This window comes from Haemaphysalis longicornis, unplaced genomic scaffold (genome assembly GCF_048455015.1).
Source record: "Haemaphysalis longicornis isolate Haplotype H1 unplaced genomic scaffold, Haemaphysalis longicornis Haplotype H1 scaffold_9, whole genome shotgun sequence".
NCBI lineage: Eukaryota > Metazoa > Arthropoda > Arachnida > Ixodida > Ixodidae > Haemaphysalis > Haemaphysalis longicornis.
Window position 1 is genome coordinate 153997661 of NW_027526460.1, and position 20898 is coordinate 154018558.

Below are 20898 nucleotides of genomic sequence, written 5' to 3' on the forward strand. Positions count from 1 at the left end.
GGCTGGCTTACGCTTCACCCAACGTCGCAGAACGTCGCGATGGCCCGTGCTGGTGCGTCGTGGTCCGGATGACCGCGGTGCGATGACTCGGCTTCGCTGAGCAGCGCGGCTCAGCAGGAGGGCAGCAGGGCGAAGCTGTTGGTCATTGGTGGTCCGGAGCTGCCCGCTGCCAGACGGTGCGATGCCGCTGGTGCGTCGTGGGGGCATGGCTAGACGGGTCGCCGGCGGTGCGATGCCGCCGGTCAGCAGGAGGCCAGCGGAGCGAAGCCGCTTGTAATCGGTGGTTCCGGGCAGCCCGCTGACAAACGGTGCGATGCCGCTGGTGCGTTGTGCAGGCATGGCCCGAACTTCCCACCGTTCCTCCAAAGAACCCGTTCCACTCTCTCTGCTACAACTTCGTCGTCCTCCTCTTCGCCTCGCATTCTATCGTGTCAGGCTCCGATTTGCTGGTCAGATAATCTCCTCTTCCTCCTAATCACTCCGTGTATGCTCTTCATTGGCCCTTCCGCATCCTTCTCGCATCTCGTACTCTGATTCTTCTTTCTCTTTGTCTTTAGGGCCCTAATCTTCTTCTCGGGCCAATCCCCCTTCGGGTATGGGTTCTTTTTACCACATGACAAACATCCACGTTCGCCCTTTACCCAAAAATATGCACCCTGACCTCCATCCCGGCCGCCACAAGCCCGAAGCCAATCACGTGGAAATATTTATGGAAAAAGAACAGATCTCGCCTCTACGGATGCTAGTACCTACCCTAATGATCAACACAAAGTAGCCGCAGCCACGGCAAAGGGAGCCCTCATTACCTGTGCGTCAATCAAGGCATCATCAAACTGGGTTGCCGAGGAGCTAGCTATCGCCTTAGCCGTCATACACACGCATTACCCAACATTATCACGGATTCCCAAGCTGCCTGCCGGAGCTTCTTAGCCGGGAGTGTGGCCCCTTCTACTTTAAAGCCGCTATTACCACATCAACCCCACTGGAAAGGTATCATCTGGACTCCTAGCCATTCCTCCCTGACGGGCAACAACTTTGCTCATCAGGAATCCTGAAGCATCTCTCTCCAGGCTGCCGAGGAGACCACATCGTCAATCGCGCTCGTAACGTATCAAGATATCACGCAATATTACCGGTGCGACAGACAACATTTCCGTCCAGATCACCCTGCACTAATTTAAGGAAGAAGAATCGCTGCTCCGCAGACTACAAACCGATACCTTTCCTCACCCAGGTCGCCTGCATCGTATGTTTCCTACTCAATACTCTGTTGTATGCCAGTTTTCTTCACAACCCGGAACTCTAGCGCATATTATAATACAGTGTGGGTGCAATCCCAAACTTTCTCCTCTCCGATCCTCTCTTCCCACCCCTGAGCTGTGGGAGAACCAGGTGACCAGCGACCATCTAGATGTACAGCAGCTCCCCGCATCCAGAGCGAAGGCTCTGCTCACCTTATGGATTCCCGGACTGTGGAGCCACTCCCACTAAGCTCGAATAAACGTTTTTCTCTGTGTCTTTCTGTGTGTGTGTGGCTTGAGGTATGCGTAAAGTAGTGTTGTTATGTCGACTGTGCTTCGGAGTGCACCGGTGGCGGCCAACTCATCCGCCAGGTCATTTCCGGGGATTTGGGAGTGGCCTGGCACCCAACACACTGTCACCTACACGTTTGGTGAATAGGCTACAAATTGTTCTGAACACAACATTAACGATGTGGTGTTTTGATTTCTTTCTTAGAAGATTTTTTATTGTTTAAATAATTTAGATAGTTTGAGTGACAGACACACATACAAACACCGAGACAGATGCGCCTGAACGATCGACCAAGCGCAATACCGACAGACAGACATACATTCATACATACATACCGACAGACATACATACATACAGAGAGACATACATACATACAGACAGACAGACAAAGTGAGACAGACAGACAGGCAGACAGAGCGACACAGACAGACAGACAGACAGACAGACAGACAGACAGACAGACAGACAGACAGACAGACAGACAGACAGACAGACGGACTGACGGAGGCATTTTTATCCTTTTCATTCAGCTACATCATAAAAAGCTGTACAAGGTAGCGCAATCCGCGCTTACACAATGGTTATTCTTTTCTCGTAAATTTTGTATTTCATGCAGGCGCACTCCCGTAATCTATTTGGGCTGGCTATTGGGAGGGGTTCCAAGGCACGAGTGAAAGTCTTGAGGAGATGGAGGCGTAATGGGGATTATTGGGTTGTCTGCAGCGGGCAATTCTATGTCGGTTGCACTGTGGGAATCCGCAGTTAGGGCACCACACGTGCTTTCGCCAGAACACCTGCGAGAAAAAAGGAAATTCGAGTTGTTTAGACAGGAGGATTTAAAGCATTCGGTCTCTGTGCAGGTTCCCATTTCTACGAAAAGAAGGAAGTTAAGGTAATATTCATGAAAGAAATCGGGGTACTCGGTATGTTTTTCGATTCACTATCAGTTAAAGCTATTGTTACCGTGCCAGAAGTGGTATAGTTAGTAATTAGGATACCAGTTTTTGTGTACGCTTTTTTCTTGTAGATTTACAAGGAACTGCAATATTGTTGAAGAATAGTCTGTAGCATGGCAGTTTTAAGTGCGGAGCACTTTTGAGGCCGGGCGTGTCGTCGTAGCCACGGTGTCTAGTCACCATCGCAACGCGTAGCGCGGCATCACGAGCCGGAACAGGGGCTTGGAAAAGAACACCGATTGGTCTGGTTTTAATGGAACCTGGGAGCCTCGCTATACGATGTAGATGTCGCTGACATTGGGCTACACAAGCACCCGTTCCTCAATGCAAAGGGTTGGTGGTGATCTTTGCGCTGCGCCACTGCTGCGGAGCCTGCCGAGGTGAGGACAACAAAAGGTACACAATAAACTTAAATTAAAAAAAATCATAAATTACCGCATGTATTACCCTTAAAAATGAAAACTCCTTCCTGCGTCTTTTTATATTTCAGGGGCTGCGGCGCGCTCTCTTGACTACTTTCGGTACAAACACCACAAACACCACGCTGAAACTTATATAAGGGGTGCGCCACAGCACGTTTGACGAATCAGTGCTCCCCACCTGACACCTCTCACGGTCAGTGGGGCTGCTTTATTTTTCATATCATATGTCCCAACGGTTTCTACAATAAATGCGAAACCTGCCATCAGGCATTGTAAGCTTTCAGAAACGATCGCCTATAGAATACGCTAAGGTTTGATGCGTTCGTATAGTGTGCATGAAGTAGGAGCACTATGCTTACACGGAATTAGTCACCTAGTATTTCCCAGAACTCAAGCGTATTCCATAAATTGTTCAATAAAAATAACCCAAAATTTTATGTCGTAGTAGGATGACCACAAAACATGCTATTCTATTTCTCCTCCAACGCGCGATCCCTTAAGTTTCCCTACCGGCTAAATAACGGGTTGTCTGGGAAATTGGCTTTTGCCGCAAATGGCTTTTGCCGCGGAATTAAGACGTACCAATGAAGCGGATATGTCGCTCCATGGATACCTTTTGGTTTAGGACGGCTAAAATTTGCAACTTCCGTTCCACGTTTCGTCATTTTAGATTATACTGCGTGTTTGTCTCAGGTAATATTTTGTTCATGTGGGATCGAAACGTTGGAACGAGGCAAGATTCAAAGAACGCGTGCTGTAACGTATTAAGTTTCAAAAAAACTGTAAAGATGCGCTGAGGAACTTTGTATTGGTCTCTGCAAAATAGCACAATCCTGCATCGCAGCAGTTTATGCTCACAGCTAATTCATTGCACTGCACTGCAATCACGCCTATTAAAGGAACCATTATGGAAGTGTGACGTCAGTACCGCAATTGAGCTGATCGTATAAAAATTATTTACAATGCAATAGTCACTGAGGCCTAACTTCACGCTGTTGAATGAATTCTGCCCTTATTGTGTTAGATGATTCCCATTATAATAAATTGTTTTAAGGCGAGATCATTAAATGGCCCGTCGAGCATAAATTCCGAGTTCCCGTGTCAGATTCTGAAGAAGCGCGGTTTCAAAATAAATCGCTGCGGCTCAGCTCAGGTTACCGCGGATATGCAAAGCAAAAGCTTGGCTTAGTATGGTTGCGTCTTGGTTTCGCTTAGTTAACCTTTGACTTGACTGTGCGCCGACCACGTCTCAAAGCCGTTCGGGTGCGTGCAACGCTTACAGGAGGAGGCTGGGCGATCCCGGCGAACACGGCGCTCATTCACAGCGAACGCACCGTTCCTCTTCGCCGGGCGCGAGACGAGTCGCGTCGCCCGAGACAACACAGCGCCGCATGCATGGGAGGCTGCTGGTTCGGTCGCCTGCTGATCAGCTGAGCGACCGCTCCCGACGCGGCCGCCGCTGTCGAACGACTTAAAGTGGAGCCGTGTGCGCAGCGCCGACATCGGGCCCGGCGAATCAGATGATACGCTTTGATGGGTGTGTCCCCGGGGGTGTGTCTCCGGTCAAAAGGTCACCTTGCGCATCCTGCGCGAAATCACTGGACGAAACTAGTAAAGCTACGCTTTCAAAATGCCAGCGCCGCACCGACAATAAATTCTTCATGCATTCTACTCAGCGAACCAGCGAAGCTGTGACAACAACACAATGGTACCGTAGTACGAGCCCTTCAACGTCACATTTTAGCTTAGTATTTTCTGGCAGCAGCGTCGTCGCCGTCTTGGCGCCATTTTGCGCTAGGCGTCGTGGGTCCTGTCTTCCTCCAGCGCTGCCGGGTTAGCACGACATAGACGCTGCGTGCGGCGTCGCGGCCCTGTTCTGCTGGACCGCCGACTTGCTCCGACTGCGACGGTTGCATTCAGCGGCACAGGCGCCGCTCGTTCTCTCACCGCGCCGTCTTCCAAGTGGCAGCAAGGAACCTGGTTCCCGTCGCTGCTATAGGCGCTATTCCGCGTCATAAAGCGCTATCTACTGTCTTGTCTTTTTGTATGTGGCTCGCAAATTACGCAACAAACGCGGGGACATGGCACGTGTCGCCGCAACAAAGCCTGACGTCTTCCCTTTTATTGCAGTTTGGCGCCCCCGCACTCGGTTTTGTTCGCCGAAGCGCACTGGATACCTCATAAGGTTTCTTGCTCACTGACAAGCAGACGGTTGTCCCTAGATATACACAGCTTCGCTGTAAAAGGTAAACTAACAGGCGCTACCAAAGAAACCTGAGGACAGAAACCGTAATCGAAGCCAAGGCCTCCGAAGTAAGAGTCGAGATTGTCTCTTGGAGACCACAAGGGTCGATGCTTCTGGCTGCCGGGAGGTGACCTTCGCGTACACGCACATAATTTGTGTGCATTAACATAACAAACCTCGGCCAGCGGTGCACGCCGCTTGATGTACCGTGAAATTCACGTTTCGTGACAGCCACACATGAAGAATAAATATAGGCTTCTCAACATAACCACTTAGGTGGGTTGACTGGTGAAGCTGACAGCCGCCAGCTGCCATCGTAAACGCACGTTAAATCACTGGTATCAAATTAGCTGTGATGTAAACGTATACAATCAAATCTCTCTTCTACTACTGAAGGGACTTGGCCAATGATGTAACAGCCCCCGACAAAAGCTTGCGTCCTATTTGGCTGCGACCTCAAGATAACACATATTCACTTAGTTGGATAGACCAGTTACGATGGCAGCTACTGTCAGAGGTTCATGGTCAATACAGAAATTTCTATCGGCTGCGATGCCAACATACCCACTTTAACTAGCACAGTCTAACGTTCTGTTGGATAATAATGCTTTCGCCTTCACGGCTCATAACAAGTGCTTAGCTTTCCTCAGTGTTTCGCCAGCCGGTGAACTGAAACCCCATTGCTTTCGCACCGAGTGGTCTCTTCATTGGCACTGCTGAAAGGTCAATTCAGGGAGTGCACCATATTTGGCTATACCACTGAAACTAGTGAACTACATCTAGGAAGTTAGCTTGATACCAAATCTGATTTTGGGGGCAGACGGGTGGCAAAATCGGACCATCTAGTTCGATATCTCGCCTTCGGTCGGCTAACGTATAGTGTATACGCCGTCATTCGATATATTGTTTCAGCAAATAGTAATGCTAAAATATTTGTGGTGTGCGGATTACTGAACTCCCAATGTTCAACCTATACCTCGGCGGCACATACCTCGCTATATGATGCCAAGGGTTCGTACATATTACGGAATGGCTGCAAGGCCATACTATGTACCTGCTATCTTGAACGAATATCTTGACGAATTGTTCTCTTCAACTACGCGAACACACTTCTGCGTTGCTAATCTAGCATTAGAATTCTGCTGAAGTATGCATGTGTGTGGTGACAGTTTGTTATTTCTTTTGTTTTCTATTTTGCTTCTGGGTGATGAGGAAAATGTCACCCAAGGAGGCTGTAAGAACTTCTGGAGTGGAGACGGCTGTCGAGAACTGACGCCGACGGCCGCCATCTTGCCTTGGGCAAAAAACTCGCTCCGTCGCAGCAACCGCACCGCATCGGTAGCGTTCTGCCGGCTCCCTGCTGAAAGTCTTGCGGTGTTACACGCTCGAATGAGTGCATTTATGGCTTAGTTTGTCGTGAATATTTTTCGCACACTACAAAGCTGTAGAAATCAGCAAAGCTGTGCTCGTTCGTCGCATTCGGCTGCGCTAGTCGCGCGAAGAAGACGCCTGGGATAACCTTGGGCTTAGTTCGTTTTGTGTCTAACGAGTACTACAGCGTTATAAGTGTACACTTTCCCACTATTTGTGCAGTATGGTGCCGATCCACCTACCTGTTTACGCACTTGTTCACGCAGATATGCAAATCTTTCCACTCGTAGTTGCGGTGGTCAGTAGTCGCACGACTGCGCGAGATCACGTGTTTGTTTAACACTATTAAACAAACATGTGACATACTATTAAACAATGGCAGTAGTGCGGAAGCAGAAAGTGCAACACACATGATGTGTCCCGAAATTTCTGCTTGCGCACTAATTTATATGCAGAGTGTTTGCTCAGATATATACAGGGGGATCAAAATGAAGTCAACAGGTGTTTTTTTTAAAAAAGGCGCGTAGATTTACGGGACGACCACTTCTACAGTGAAGTTGTGCGCCCTGGGGGACATAGAATTAAGTGCTAACAATTTAATGTCGGTGGCTTTTAACTAACATTGCTTAATAATGTTTTAGTGGCTGCAGTAAGCACGCGCACGTTTGTTTTGCAAAGTTAGACGCAATCGTTTTTCTGCGCAGTTTCATTCTGCAGAATTCTTCTACCGCCTCCGAACTGCGAAGTTTAATTGCCCTTCGCATGATTACGCATGCTAGAACACGATGACCGGCGCAGAGCTCCGCCCCTTTGTTCTGTGTTTCGATAGCGATTCCGAGTACTGCAGATTGCGATAACGCCAGCCAAGACGGAAAGGGCGCCAATTATCACTTTTGTCTATGCCTCCACCCCGTAGTTAACCTAAAGACCATTCACGGCAGGCACGTGACAAAAGTGTGTGGGATGGGCAGGTGGGGCTTCGTGCCGGTCCTCACTGTCTTTCATACGTAATCACGCGAACGGCAATTAAACTTCGCAGTTCAATATTTCGGAGCACAGATGCGCTTGAAGATTTCTGCTAAATGATACTGCGAAGAAACACGATTGCACATAAATTTGCAATACAAACATGCCTGTTTACTCCATCCATTAAAAGATAATTAATGCATATTAGTTAATTAGGCCACCCACATCAATAGTTACCACCTCCTTCGTTTTTTCCTGGGTGCATAACATCACTGTAGAGGTGATTTTTACGGGAATTTAAGCGCGTAATTATAATAAAACCTCTCGACTTAAACTTGACCACTCTGTGTAGTAACGACATAAACCGAGGCAGTGCCGTCGAATATTTGATTTGCGCTCAGCCCGCCTTACGCGAGTACTCGCAGGTTTTTGGTTGAAGTTTAATTGTAAAAGCGAGGTTAGCCGAGCCATTTCGCTTAGCTTTGTACAATTCATTGATGCAATGCTCTCCCGCGTTCTTCGTCTCCGTGTTAATCAACAGCAGGCGCTACTCGCGTGCAAACGTACACGGTTAGCGAGGCTGTGAACGCCAACAGTAACCTCCTGCACACAGTTTTCTTTTCAATAGCGGGTTGATCGCGTACGAATGTGCGTGGTTAACGAAGTTGAGAATGTAATTAAGTGACCTCCTGAAAAAAAGAAAAAAAAATAGCGCGAGGGAGACACGGAATGTGCATCAATCGTATAGACTGTGCACCCTGAATAAAGAAACAGCTGTGACCAGCTTAAAGGTGCTACATATACATTTTGTAAAATACAAGGAAATGCTAGAAATGGCAGCGATGAACGGAAACAGAGAATTCTAAAGTGTGGGCCGCATAGTGACTCAGCATGCTACTTAATTTGGCCTTGTGCATGTGCCATCAATGGGGATGTCGTATGAACCAAAAAACTTGCATGTTGAAGCACTGTTTAAAAACAAGTCGTCTCGATACACAGTTCCGACAAAGCTTGTTTGGGTGTGAGAGTTGCGTGATTAACATTAATGAATTCCGGCACTGCTGCTAGAAGAAGCAAGCGCCCACTAATCACGCTAGAACCGCGGGGTACAGCACTTTCCAGCGTGAAATGCGGGAATTAGTAGCCATTTTCAGGCGGCACCTCTTGCCATGGTGTGCAACATGTAATTTTAATATTTAAGGGGTGGCCTATAAGCTTACAGACACCAAAAAAACGTTTATTCAGATGAAAGATTGATTGATTATGACGTTTTAATGCGCCGACGCAACGAAGACGATGAGGCTCGTCGTAGTGGAGGGCTCCGCATTAATTCTGACCACCTGGGCATCTTTAACGTGCGCCGAAATCTCGAACACACGGGCGTTTTTGCTTTTCGCCTCCATCAGAAAAGCGGCCGCCGCGGCCCAAAATCAAACCCGCGTCTTTGTGCTCAGTAGCACAACACTTCAGTCAGTGAGCCACCGCGGCGGATTCTATTGAAATCAAAGCAATAGTGGTGTTTCTAGCACAGAAATAGCACAGAACTTGGCTCTTCACCACTTGAAAAGATGCAAACGCTAATTCGCCGCTCGAATCACGTCAATAGTTTATGCGAAAGGCGAAATAAAGGCTTCCGTCAAATAACCTAATCGAACAATCCAACTTCGCTATCGGTATCTCCCGTGTAAACCGAAAGGAACACGCAAGACACTAAGCGCCCCTACCAGCTAAGCGCCCTTTCTACCCACGGCAATATGGCCGCCGACCGGTTTCTCCTGCTTCACCTCCCCGCGTTGCCGGCTATTGGAGCCCTCCACTCCAGAAGTTTTATACAACCTCCTTGATGTCACCCATGTAGGAGAACCGAAGTTGATTTATGGTATTTTTTGTTTGTCTCTGTTTTCGTTTTTCGTGTTTGTGTATTTTTTGCTTTTCCTTTCTCCTCCCTTTTACTTTTTCGTTTTCTCTTCTTTCGGTTGCTTGTCTTTTTTTACCTCCCTATCCAGTTATCGGCGTCAATGGGTGCTTTTTACAGAAGTGAAGGCCGTTACTGCCGGGCGACTCCGCACAAGCTCACTTGTTGGCTTTGGCGGGCCCAGTTTGCCTCTCTATGTACTCCCGAATAATAAATTTGATTTGATTTGGTTTGATTTGTATCCTACCTCACAATTCCCCATCGTCGAGGTGGGTAACTTAAATCGCGGGTGTGACAAGCCAAAAAGGTAGACCTTAATCCTTAGTTAACTACCTTGGTAAAAAAACTGCTTTTTCTGAAACGTTTCGACATAATAAAAGAAGACATTGCAGCCAACCCCATAAGCCAACGAGAAGTACTTCGGCCGACCACGACGAGCAGGGACGTTCTCGAGCGTTTGCTTTACCGTACACAAACGTTAGGCAATACCCAGATATTAGAGTTGTAGCAGATCGGAAAACCGGTTCCAGTACGGTACGCGGTACCCGTTACCGGACCGTACCGGGAGGGCTCGTTTTAAGTTATAGCAGACCGTAACTACCGGACATGCTACCGTGACTGCGAGCGTGACTGGGAGCGACTTGGGTTGTACGCCGTTTGGCAATTCTTCGTGAGTCTGTGGCGTTTCCTGTGCTGGAATATTTGTTTTCAGTTCTCAAGAGCGCTAAAGGCAGTATTATATATATATATATATATATATATATATATATATATATATATATATATATATATATATATATATTGCAAGACTCGGACACGGGCGACTCGAAGGACGCGTTTAATGACGACGCAACCTCGCCGAGAGGCCGTTGCGAAAAGCGATGGTCAAGAAGGCGCGAGGATGAAAGATGAAGAAGATGGTGTGGTGATCGCGTGCGCCACACTGATGATGAGTTGTTAGGTGGGATTGGCCACTCGACTAGCAGTTACGAGAGAACGATGACTCCTGTGCTCACAATATTTCCCCCCCGGCGGAAGCGCCCCTCCGGGCGCTAAAGAGACGGTGGGCGCCGATGAAATGGCTTGATGCGCGAGACATGGACTATTTCAGTTCCGCGGCGCCGACGGTCGGACGTGGGGCAAGTAGGAGCCACTCGATAGTTAACTGGAGAAGTCTGCTCCAGAACGGTGTAAGGACCGATGAAACGTGGAAGGAACTTTTCGCATAATCCCACTGCACGCATTGGAGTCGCAAGTAACACTTCATCACCTGGTTGAAAGGAAACAGTCCGATGCGTGGCATCATGACGAGACTTGCGGTCTTCTTGACAGGCCTGGGTGTTCAACTGTGCGAGACGGCGGCAGTGTTCAAGGCGAGAGACAAACTCTCCTGGGACATCCGCTTGCGGAGAGGCAGGTGCAGAAAAGAAAGCAGCATCGAGGACGGAAGATGGAGGGCGGCCGTAAACGAGAAAGAAGGGCGAAAAGCCAGTAGTTCGCTGTGTTGCGGTGTTGTACGCATACGTGACGAAGGGTAAAACGGTGTCCCAATTCGTGTGGTCAGGGCTTATATAAAACGAAAGCATATCGGAGAGGGTGCGGTGAAATCGCTCAGTAAGCCCATTTGTTTGGGGATGGTAGCTCGATGTGGTTTTGTGGACGGTACCAGCAGCGCGAAGAACTTCATTCAGCAGTGTTGAGAGGAAGGTTTTCCCGCGGTCACTGAGAAGAATGCGGGGAGGGCCGTGTCGCAAGAATATGTCTTTTAGAAAGAAATGAGCCACCTCTGAAGCGCAGCCGGAACGAAGCGGGGCAGTTTCGGCGTATCTGGTTAAATGGTCTACCGCAGTGACGATCCAACGGTTACCTGCTGTCGTCAATGGCAAGGGCCCGTACAAGTCGATTCCCACCGCGTGGAAAGGAGCGGACGGACAAGGCATGGGTTGTAACTGTCCCTCAGGTACCGTGGTTTTATGTTTTCGGAGCTGGCAAGCAGCGCAAGATGCAACATACTTGGCGACACTGGTGGCGAGGCCAGGCCAGAAGAACCGGCTCTTGACGCGGTCGTACGTTTTGCGAAACGCCAGATGGCCAGCGGTGGCGGCATCGTGGAACACTTCTAGAATCTCTTTGCGAAGCGATCGGGGAATCACAGGAACCCATCTGTCGCCGGTAGGATGGTAATTGTAGTGATACAGAGCGCCATTCAAAAGCCGAAATTTGTCCAGCTGGCGACGCGAGCGACTGTTAGAAGGCTGCGCCAAGCCGCCGAGGTGATTGATGAGGTCTCGGCAGTACGTGTCGGCCCGCTGCAGAGAGATCAGGTTATCAGGCAAGTTGTAGGCATCGTAATGTGCAGGTGCAATCGGCGAAATTAGGGAGTTAACACCAGGATGCTCATCATCTGACTGAGGCGACAACGGGCAGCGGGAAAGAGCGTCCGCATCCATGTGTTTCTTCCCTGACTTATAGGTCACTGTAAAATCATATTCTTGTAAGCGGAGAATCCAACGACCGAGGCGGCCCGACAAATTTTTCAGTGACGACAACCAGCAAAGCGCATGATGGTCAGTCACAACCGAGAAATGACGTCCGTACAAGTACGGTCTAAATTTTTGGACGGACCAAACAACGGCAAGGCATTCCTTTTCCGTTATAGTGTAGTTTTGCTCCGCAGGTGTTAAAGTCCGGCTTGCATAGGCAACAACTTGCTCTACTGATGATGAGTTGCGTTGTAGGAGGACCGCGCCGATACCGTGTCCACTGGCGTCCGTGTGGAGTACAGTGGGAGCACCATCATCAAAGTGGCAGAGAACCGGTCCAGAAGTCAAGGCATCCTTGAGTGTCTGGAATGCCGCTTCGCAGTCACCAGACCAGGTAAAAGGGGTCGCAGATGCTAGTAGTTTGTTCAGTGGCGACGCTATTTGGGCAAAATTACGGATGAATCGACGAAAGTAGGATGCCAGGCCCAGAAAACTTCGAAGGTCTTTTTGATGAAGAGGTCGCGGAAAATTAACTACGGCGTTGATCTTGTCGGGATCGGGGCGAATTCCATCACTGCTGACGACATGCCCCAGAACTTTGATTGATTTGCTCGCAAAGCGACACTTTTTGGTGTTTATTTGCAAGCCAGCATTGGCGAGGCTCGTTAAAACTACGTCTAGACGGTGAAGGTGTTCGTCAAAGGTAGAGGAAAAGATAATAATGTCGTCAAGGTAGCAGAGGCACGTCTTCCACTTTAAGCCACGAAGAACGTTGTCAATCATGCGCTCAAAGGTTGCAGGCGCGTTGCATAACCCGAAAGGCATAACGTTAAACTCAAACAAACCATCTGGTGTGGCGAAGGCTGTTTTTTCTTTGTCGGCCTCATCCATAGGAATTTGCCAGTATCCTGACCGAAGGTCAAGGCTGGAGAAAAATTGTGCACCTTGCAAGGTATCTAGAGCGTCGTCGATACGCGGCATCGGGTATACATCTTTACGAGTTATCTTGTTCAGGGCTCGGTAATCGACACAAAATCGCACGCTTCCGTCTTTCTTCCGAACTAGTACAACGGGTGATGACCAAGAGCTCGATGAGGGCCGAATGATGTCCCGCTTCAGCATATCATCCACGTTTTCCTGAATAATTTTTCTTTCTGACGGAGACACACGATATGGGCGGCGACGGACGATGCAGGAGTTGTCCGTTTCGATTCGATGGGTTGCGGCAGACGTCTGGCCAAGGACGGAAGAGTAGCAGTCAAATGATCCTTGGTGCTTAGTCAACAACTTGAGCAATGCTTCTCTTTGATCCGAGGTGAGGTCAGAACTGATGATGCTAGCAAAAAAGGAGGGCGAGGGCTTTGATGCGTGGCTCGGTTGGTCCGATGAAAGCGAGGAGACCGGAAGAACGATTACGGGATCGTCGCGGGGCACAGAAGCAACAGTAGCGCCTTGAGGTAGCAAAATAGGTTCAGTCGTAGTGTTCACAGCGGCTACGAGAGCTGAAGCGGAAGAAAAACGGACAAGGCATGCCGGTATCATAAGTCCTTTGGGAATGAAGTGTCCAGCTGGCACGATGAGCGCATCGCCATCGACAATGCTGTCAGACGTGATGGAAAACACGGATTCTCCAGGAGGCAGAACAAAATCGGAAGTTGACACCAATTGATGTATTCGCCCGTCCGGTACCGTGTCGAAAGCCGTGTCAGTAAGAGAAAGGGCGGGTGCACGACAGGAAATGATAGCAGATGCTGATGACAAGAAGTCCCAACCTAGGATCATCTGATGAGCACATGGGGCTAATACTGCGAAGAGAATGTGATGGCGGATGCCTTCGATGAATACACGCGCTGTACACTGCCCGGAAGGCTGAATCACATTTTTGTTGGCGCCGCGTAGAGCAGGACCAACATAAGGAGTTCTGACCTTCCGTAGCCGCGAACACAAGTCTGCATGAATAATGGAAATGCTCGCGCCAGTGTCCACTAAAGCTTCGACGGGAATTCCTTCGACAACAACTTCCAAAATATTGCATGGCCGGTCAGGAGGACTTGTCTTTTTTCCGTGTGACGCAGTTCTACCTCCCTGAACTGCGGCTCCTAGTTTTCCGCGCGGCGGTCGACGTTCTGAGAGGCTGGACGGAGGGGAGACGAAAATCGACGGAAAGGTGAAGGGGATCGGCGGCGGTCAGACCTGCTGGTGGCACGATGCTCAACGGAGTCCGGAGGAGAAGGTGAGCGGCGGCGAGAATAGGCAAATGGCTGCGGTCGGTAGTCGTACGTGTACCGGGAATCACCACGTGGCGGAGTAGAAAATGCTTGACGTTCATCGCGCTGGCGCCGTCGGCAGAACTTGGAAATATGGCCCCGGATGCCACAGTAGTAGCATGTTGGGCGAGGCGGCCGCCATGGTGGGTAGTATGGTGCATGGTAAGTGGCCGGTTGGTATGCAGCGGAGACGGGGGCCAGGTGAACATGGGGAGCCTCAGGAACGGATGGCGAGGAAGGGATGTGTGGCATAGCAACCACATCAGAGTGCGCAGGCCCGGCGCGAAAGTCGGGCTTCGGAGGTGAAGTGCACGTGACTGCGGCCAATTCTTCCTTGATAATCTCCCGCAGACTGGAGCCGAATGTCTGGGGCTGCACCACCGGAAAGCTCGATGACGTCTGCCCATGCAGCTCTTCGCGAATTATCGCTCTTATCATGGCGCGCAGGTTGCCTTGATCAGGTACAAGTGTGTCGGATGATGATGGCTGCAGGCGCAAGGCCTGGAGATCAGCTAGGCGCTGACAAATCGCCACGATATCACCCACGGTGGTCGGGTTTTGCACGGCGAGCGCGTTGAACGCAAAGGAAGAAATGCCCTTGAGGATGTGCTTCACTCGATCAGACTCAGCCATTTCTCGGTTCACTCGCTTACATAAAGCCAAAACGTCTTCAATGTACGACGTGTACGATTCGGCGGGGTGCTGATAGCGTTCAGCAAGCTTCTTCTTGGCCGCGTCTGAGCGCAAAGTGGACGTGCCAAATATTCGACGTATTTCTGCGGTGAACCGCGACCAGTCAGTTAAGTCCTCCTTGTTATTCAGGTACCATGTCCTAGCGACTTCTCTTAGATTAAAACTGACGCTGGCGAGCTTGAGCTTATCGTCCCACCGATTGAAGGCGCTCACCTGGTTATAATCGTCGAGCCAATCCTCTACGTCGTCTCCAGGGAGTCCTGAAAACTTCTGAGGGTCTCGCTGCGGGCTGGTGATCATCCACGCTGGGGCAAGCGGGCTTGCGGGTGCTGGGCCATCGGCAGGGTTGGTCTGATCGCCGTCTGGCATGCTGTGAGTGGGAAGATGGACACGCCGACCTGAGCGAAGCTCCAGGGAGAAGCCGGGGAGAGCGTACGTGGATCGAGGTGCACCTCCACCACGTGCAAGACTCGGACACGGGCGACTCGAAGGACGCGTTTAATGACGACGCAACCTCGCCGAGAGGCCGTTGCGAAAAGCGATGGTCAAGAAGGCGCGAGGATGAAAGATGAAGAAGATGGTGTGGTGATCGCGTGCGCCACACTGATGATGAGTTGTTAGGTGGGATTGGCCACTCGACTAGCAGTTACGAGAGAACGATGACTCCTGTGCTCACAATATATATATATATATATATATATATATATATATATATATATATATATCCAACGCCCCTTCAGAGATTCGAACTAGCGACTGCGTGAATATGAACCGGACATTTTACGTATACGCCAATAGCGGCAGCAGGTCAAGCGGGTCTGTCAGTACATACGGCTGGCTGCTTCTAGGTTTTAGTTCTATTTAAAAGCCCCTCGCACTCATACCTCCTGTTACTCATTCGCCGGTTTGTAGACGGGCCCAATGTGGCTGTTAATACCAGGTATGTAGCCGGATCGCCTTTATTTAATCTAAAAGAAGCTATCGTACATGCGTCTCTCGATGACACAAGCCACGGCAGTTGGGTTTGGACCGTGTTTCGCTTGCTGCTTGAACTGTAGGAAATGCGCGGATTTCACTTGTTTGACTCTCATTTTTCTTAAACGATTTCATATTCACAATCCGTTCGACTACGCGTGAGCCAAGCATACGTCTACCTAACCTAACCTAACCTAACCTAACCTAACCTAACCTAGCCTAACCTAACCTAACCTAACCTAACCCTAACGTACCGTCCGGCCAAGTCGCTCCGGTTTACGGTGGGGTTCTCCGCATGCGCGGTGGCGTCCAGACGCTAGACGTTACCCTACCGGAACCGTTTTTCCTATCTGCTATAGCTCTCTATTGACGCGCGCAAACACGGACCACGTCGAAATTCACATAGCAGCCATACCCAGACAAATTCACTTTGAATTCAATTGGATGAGACGAGAAGCGCGCGCCACCGCTATACACTAGATATTGCAGAAATCCAGAAACGTTCGGCTGCGAGTGTGAATACGCAACGTTGTGTAAAACAAGACAAAGCAGGTATAGCACTAGCCATCACGTCAACCACAACACCCAAAAACCTAACTGCATTCACTTTAGTAGCAGCCTTTAGTAGCAGCCTTTAGTAGCAGCCTTTAGTAGCAGCACTTTAGTAGCAGCACTTTAGTAGCACTTTAGTAGCAGGGTGTCACAAACACCCTTTCATCAAAAATTGCTCATCGAATACTCCATGAATACGCAGAGAGTGACCTCCGCACAATTTGAGCTTTCTCTAGACCAGGACGCAGCTCTCTCGGTGCAAACGAAACACGCATGCGTCAGCCTCAACTCTAACTACGTCGGCATCCAACAGAACTTGGCGACCGGTTTGCAGTTGCACTTGTTCATTCTACTGTGGCATTCTACGACAGGAGCCTTTCAGCCGCATCTCTCTTTTCCGCTGAACTGCAACCCAAGTCAAGTAGACACTTTAGAGTGTCGGCTACCGCCGACAAACACACGCCGAAATCTCCAATTTCGGCTTGTGACCAGCGACACGAAGACCTCCGCGTTTAACTGCGGTTTAACACGAACTTCGGAACAGACAAGTTGTGAAGGCAGAGAGACCGCCACACCTACAGGGGCAGTCGAATGAGCGCTGCGCTCACTTAGCAAGACGAAGATATGCTTTTTCCACGACTGATTTTGTTCTCTCCCTGTAGCAATGACCTTACGAAAACAACAAAAAAAAAAACAGAAAATAATAATGAGCAGTTAGAATAAAAGCCCATGTTTCTAATGAAAATTTCAAACGATGCTTGTATGGTGCATTCGTACAGGTTATTGGTTGACTCTAAGATCTAACGCGCGGACGCTACACAAACGAGGAGGCGCGACGTGGTGGAGGGCTGCGGATCATGTTTGACCACCTGGAGATCAATAACGTGTGTCAACTTCTCGGACACACGAGTGTTCTCGCTCTTAGCCTTCATCAGAAAAACGGCGGCTGCCACCGCGAATCGAACCCGCGTCCTCCGGCTCAGTAGCGAAACGCCATAGCCAATGAGCCACCGCGGCGGCTGTTCTTAAAGGCAAAGCTTCTGCATAAATGATCGTGGATATGATAAGGTGTGCGATGTTTGGCCGTACCTGAATCTCGGATCCTCCCGCAGCGCCGACCTACGAACCGTTCCAGTTTCCGTGTGAGGAAGGAAATCGCAAAAATGCACGGCCCCAAGTCGCTTGTGCTCTGCGAGTGCGTCTGCGCAAATTGAGGAATAACCATAGACAAGTATTAATCACGCCATAAAAAAGGCAGGAAATAATTTACCTGACCTATTGTATAAACCCTAGAATGAATCCTACCACCTAGCAATGTAAAGCACTTGCGTTTTTCCGCTGCTTATAGCTTGCTTATTGTTGCACGACCGTTTTTACAACAATGCGCTCTATCTGTATTCGCAACCCCTGGTTCCATGCTGGGCTTGCTAACCTTAGTACAACCGCAAAGCGGGCTTGCAAGGTAAGGGTACAGGCGCAAGTTTATATTTAAGCCGGGAGAGAAATGTAGTTGCTCTTGTGACGTCGCCTTGGGGCGTAGAACTGAGCCAAGCTGCACGCTATAAAAGCTAGAAATCTGTATTTTTTGGGGGACAGCCGAAACGGAAATGCCTATGTTGTCCTTTTGTAGAAGCAGACAGTCGGAGAATTGCGGGTCCTGTGGTTCTTGTGTTCTCCTACTAATGTGGAAGGGAATTGCCCTTCACAGCAAACTGCCCTTCCTCTGCCGCCAATTGGTCTGCCCCCTTTTTATTCCTTTTCTTTGACAGACACCAACAAACATGTCACAGACAACTTGGAATTCGAGACCCTGCTACAGACACCGGCCACACGTTTTTCTATGAATAACTTGCGCTTGATTTGAACGTAGTCGTACTGTACACCTTAGCCCCTGCAGACAAGGCTATGCAGCGCCGCGTACACTGGCAGAGGCTGCGGTGGCAGGCACTGTACAGCACTTAAAAAGATGCCAGTAGAGAACGAATGTGAATTTTAGAGCGCCAGCTCGGCAGCTGGTCTGTATATTTTTCGAAATATTCCAACCAACCGACACGGGTGCTAAACATTTGAAACTGCTTTTCCAATACAATTTTATATACCAACTCGAACGAAGGCCACAAATACTGCATTAATCTCGACAACTGGTAACTTGGGATAATTGCGATGCGCCAGCTGAACAGAATGGCCTCTCAATCCCTCAATCCCCTCTTCAGCTCTTTATGTAGTAGTGAGAGATCCCAGAGTTGTACAAGTATTAAACCTGCAACATCCTCGCCCCGAGTGCGCCTACCAGAGACTGTTATCTTGATGTCGTCCTCGGTGACCTTGCCCTTCCAGCCTTCCTTGAGGACAACGAAGGCAGTGGGTATCTCGCCGTAGTCCGGATCCGGGATGCCCACCACGCCCACGTCGCCCACCCCGGGACACTTCTGCAGGATGCGCTCTTCCAGCTCGTAGGGAACGACCAGGTTGTCCATACACTTGATGAGCTCGCTCAAGCGCTCCACGTAGTGCACGCGGCCGGACTTCTCGTAATACCCCAGGTCGCCTGCAGGAGCACAAAAAAAGGAGCATACGTTTGGCTTAGTCACAATTACAGTAAAATTCGTTTTTTACGAGGCATCTATGGAGTTTCAACCGCGTTTTGCGGTGCCCAACCCAGTCCTCCGTTCATCTCTTCATTACATGCGGCATGGCATATAAAATGTAGTGGTTCCAACAAGGTATGGCTGGGTGAATACGCGTGCCTGCTTCGTCGTGAGTGAAATTAGTGATGCAGGATTACAACGAGGACGTGCCCCTCGTGGCTCCGTGGCAGGCGGTTCGGAAAACTTCTACATCGTGTTTGCATCTCATCGTTTGCTTTCCAATCTTCGCCTTGCTTACTAAGCCGCAATTCGTTCTGACCTTCACGCTGGAAAGAGACGACTAGGTTATAAGGTAGCTTCATAAAATCAGTATGAAGCACACTGGATGCACATCCTTGAAAACAGCCGTCAGGGGAGGTCACAATGTTTCGGCGTCAGGAGGACAGAAGCGGGTTCAAATGTCCCAAAATTTGTTGTCGCGAAATGAGTTGTAAATGGCTGAAATAGCCAGGTGGTGCTGGGTTCCGCAATTGTACTATATAAATCTCTTTGCGGTTTTACGTTCGGTAGCTGTTCTAGCGCCGATTTACAATTCTCGCAGCCCGGCCTGTAATACAGCGACTATGGCTTGAATACAGCGACGTGGCTTGACCAAATAACCATCGGAGAGGTAGGTGCTCTAAAAACGCTCCCGATCACAGATAATTCGGGCGTCTTTGAAATTTTTGATCCCTTAATTCTTTTGTTTGAAATGTGATACCAACCTCATAATCATCTGATAGTGGGCGCAGAATCCATAGAAGCCAGAACAAGCACAAAAAGCCGTAATTGTACAACCTAAAATTAATTCAGGGCTTTACAGACTAATGAACGGGACAAAAACATCACTGTTTCTTTGTATACAGTTTCTAGGTATTAAAACACCTATTATAACAGAGGTTTCTAGAAATAATAATGAAACGGTAATGCTTGCCGCCGTTTTCAATAGGTCGAAGGTTTACATGGAGTAAAATAAAACAGGCGTCTCTGGAGGCAGTAAAAAAGGACAACAGTGATTTCATAAAAAATGAAGGAATGGTGGTCGATGGATCTATGGAAAATCGTAAGCACCAATTCTCTCCCTCTCTTATGGCGAACCTTTTCATGTTTTTATGACCACTATTTCTGATCAGCATCTGATTACACCCCTGAGTACTCCGAGCTGTAAAACAGACGCCAATATATTGGCTCTGCACAATCCGCATGCTTTGTTCGTACTTTAAGGCCTGTAATACGCCGTTTCTCGCACTCCACTCACAGTAAATGCCACGCATGATTTGCGTTCAACCCAGTGGTGGAGTGTCGCAGCTTAGCAGCGCCATTGTCTGCCCGTAACATTTTTTTTTGTTTTCAACTAGAATCGGAATTTGTTGGCGTCAATCCTATTCCGTGCTGTTTTTTGCCTGCTGCGCACGGCACTGCCAACAGGCTGGCTGGTAAAAAGCACCAAAGATGTGATTGGACGTATGCAGAAGCTACACAACACGCGCGTCGGGCTGATTCAGTGGTGGGAACGCAGCGCCTCCGCATCAACTGGCGCTCCGCGTCTGCGATCGGGATGATGTCCTACTATCAAGAGGTGCTCGGTCGTGGCGGCTCTTCTTCGGCCACTCATCGTCCGCTATTTGATAGTGCAAATCTTTCCTCACATGCCCCACCTAACATGGGCTGTGACAACTCAAGTCTTGTTTACAGCGCAAATGCCTTAAGCGCTGCCCGCTTGATAGCTAAATTACATGTCTTTTAAAGGCGATAGTCTTTCTTGGGCTACTTAAACCCAGAAATTTTGGTCTGTTTTTATGTCTGTCAGTCTGTCTGTCTGTGACTCGATTCAGCCGCCCGGACAAAGTAAATTTGGTATTGCGCAATAATCTTATATATACCAGCGACATG

General features: G+C 49.2%; 1 protein-coding gene across 1 annotated transcript in view; it reads right to left on the reverse strand.

Moving 5' to 3' along the window:
* Positions 1-2029: 2029 nt before the first annotated feature.
* Positions 2030-20898, reverse strand: part of LOC144153502 (uncharacterized) — a 78788-nt gene continuing 59919 nt past the window's right edge. The window contains exons 10-12 of the mRNA XM_077685138.1: positions 18669-18926; positions 17468-17579; positions 2030-2327 (exon numbers count right to left, since the gene is read on the reverse strand). Coding sequence (XP_077541264.1) covers positions 2165-2327; positions 17468-17579; positions 18669-18926 — 533 coding nt within the window. The 3' untranslated portion in view covers positions 2030-2164. The remainder of the gene's footprint in view (positions 2328-17467; positions 17580-18668; positions 18927-20898) is intronic.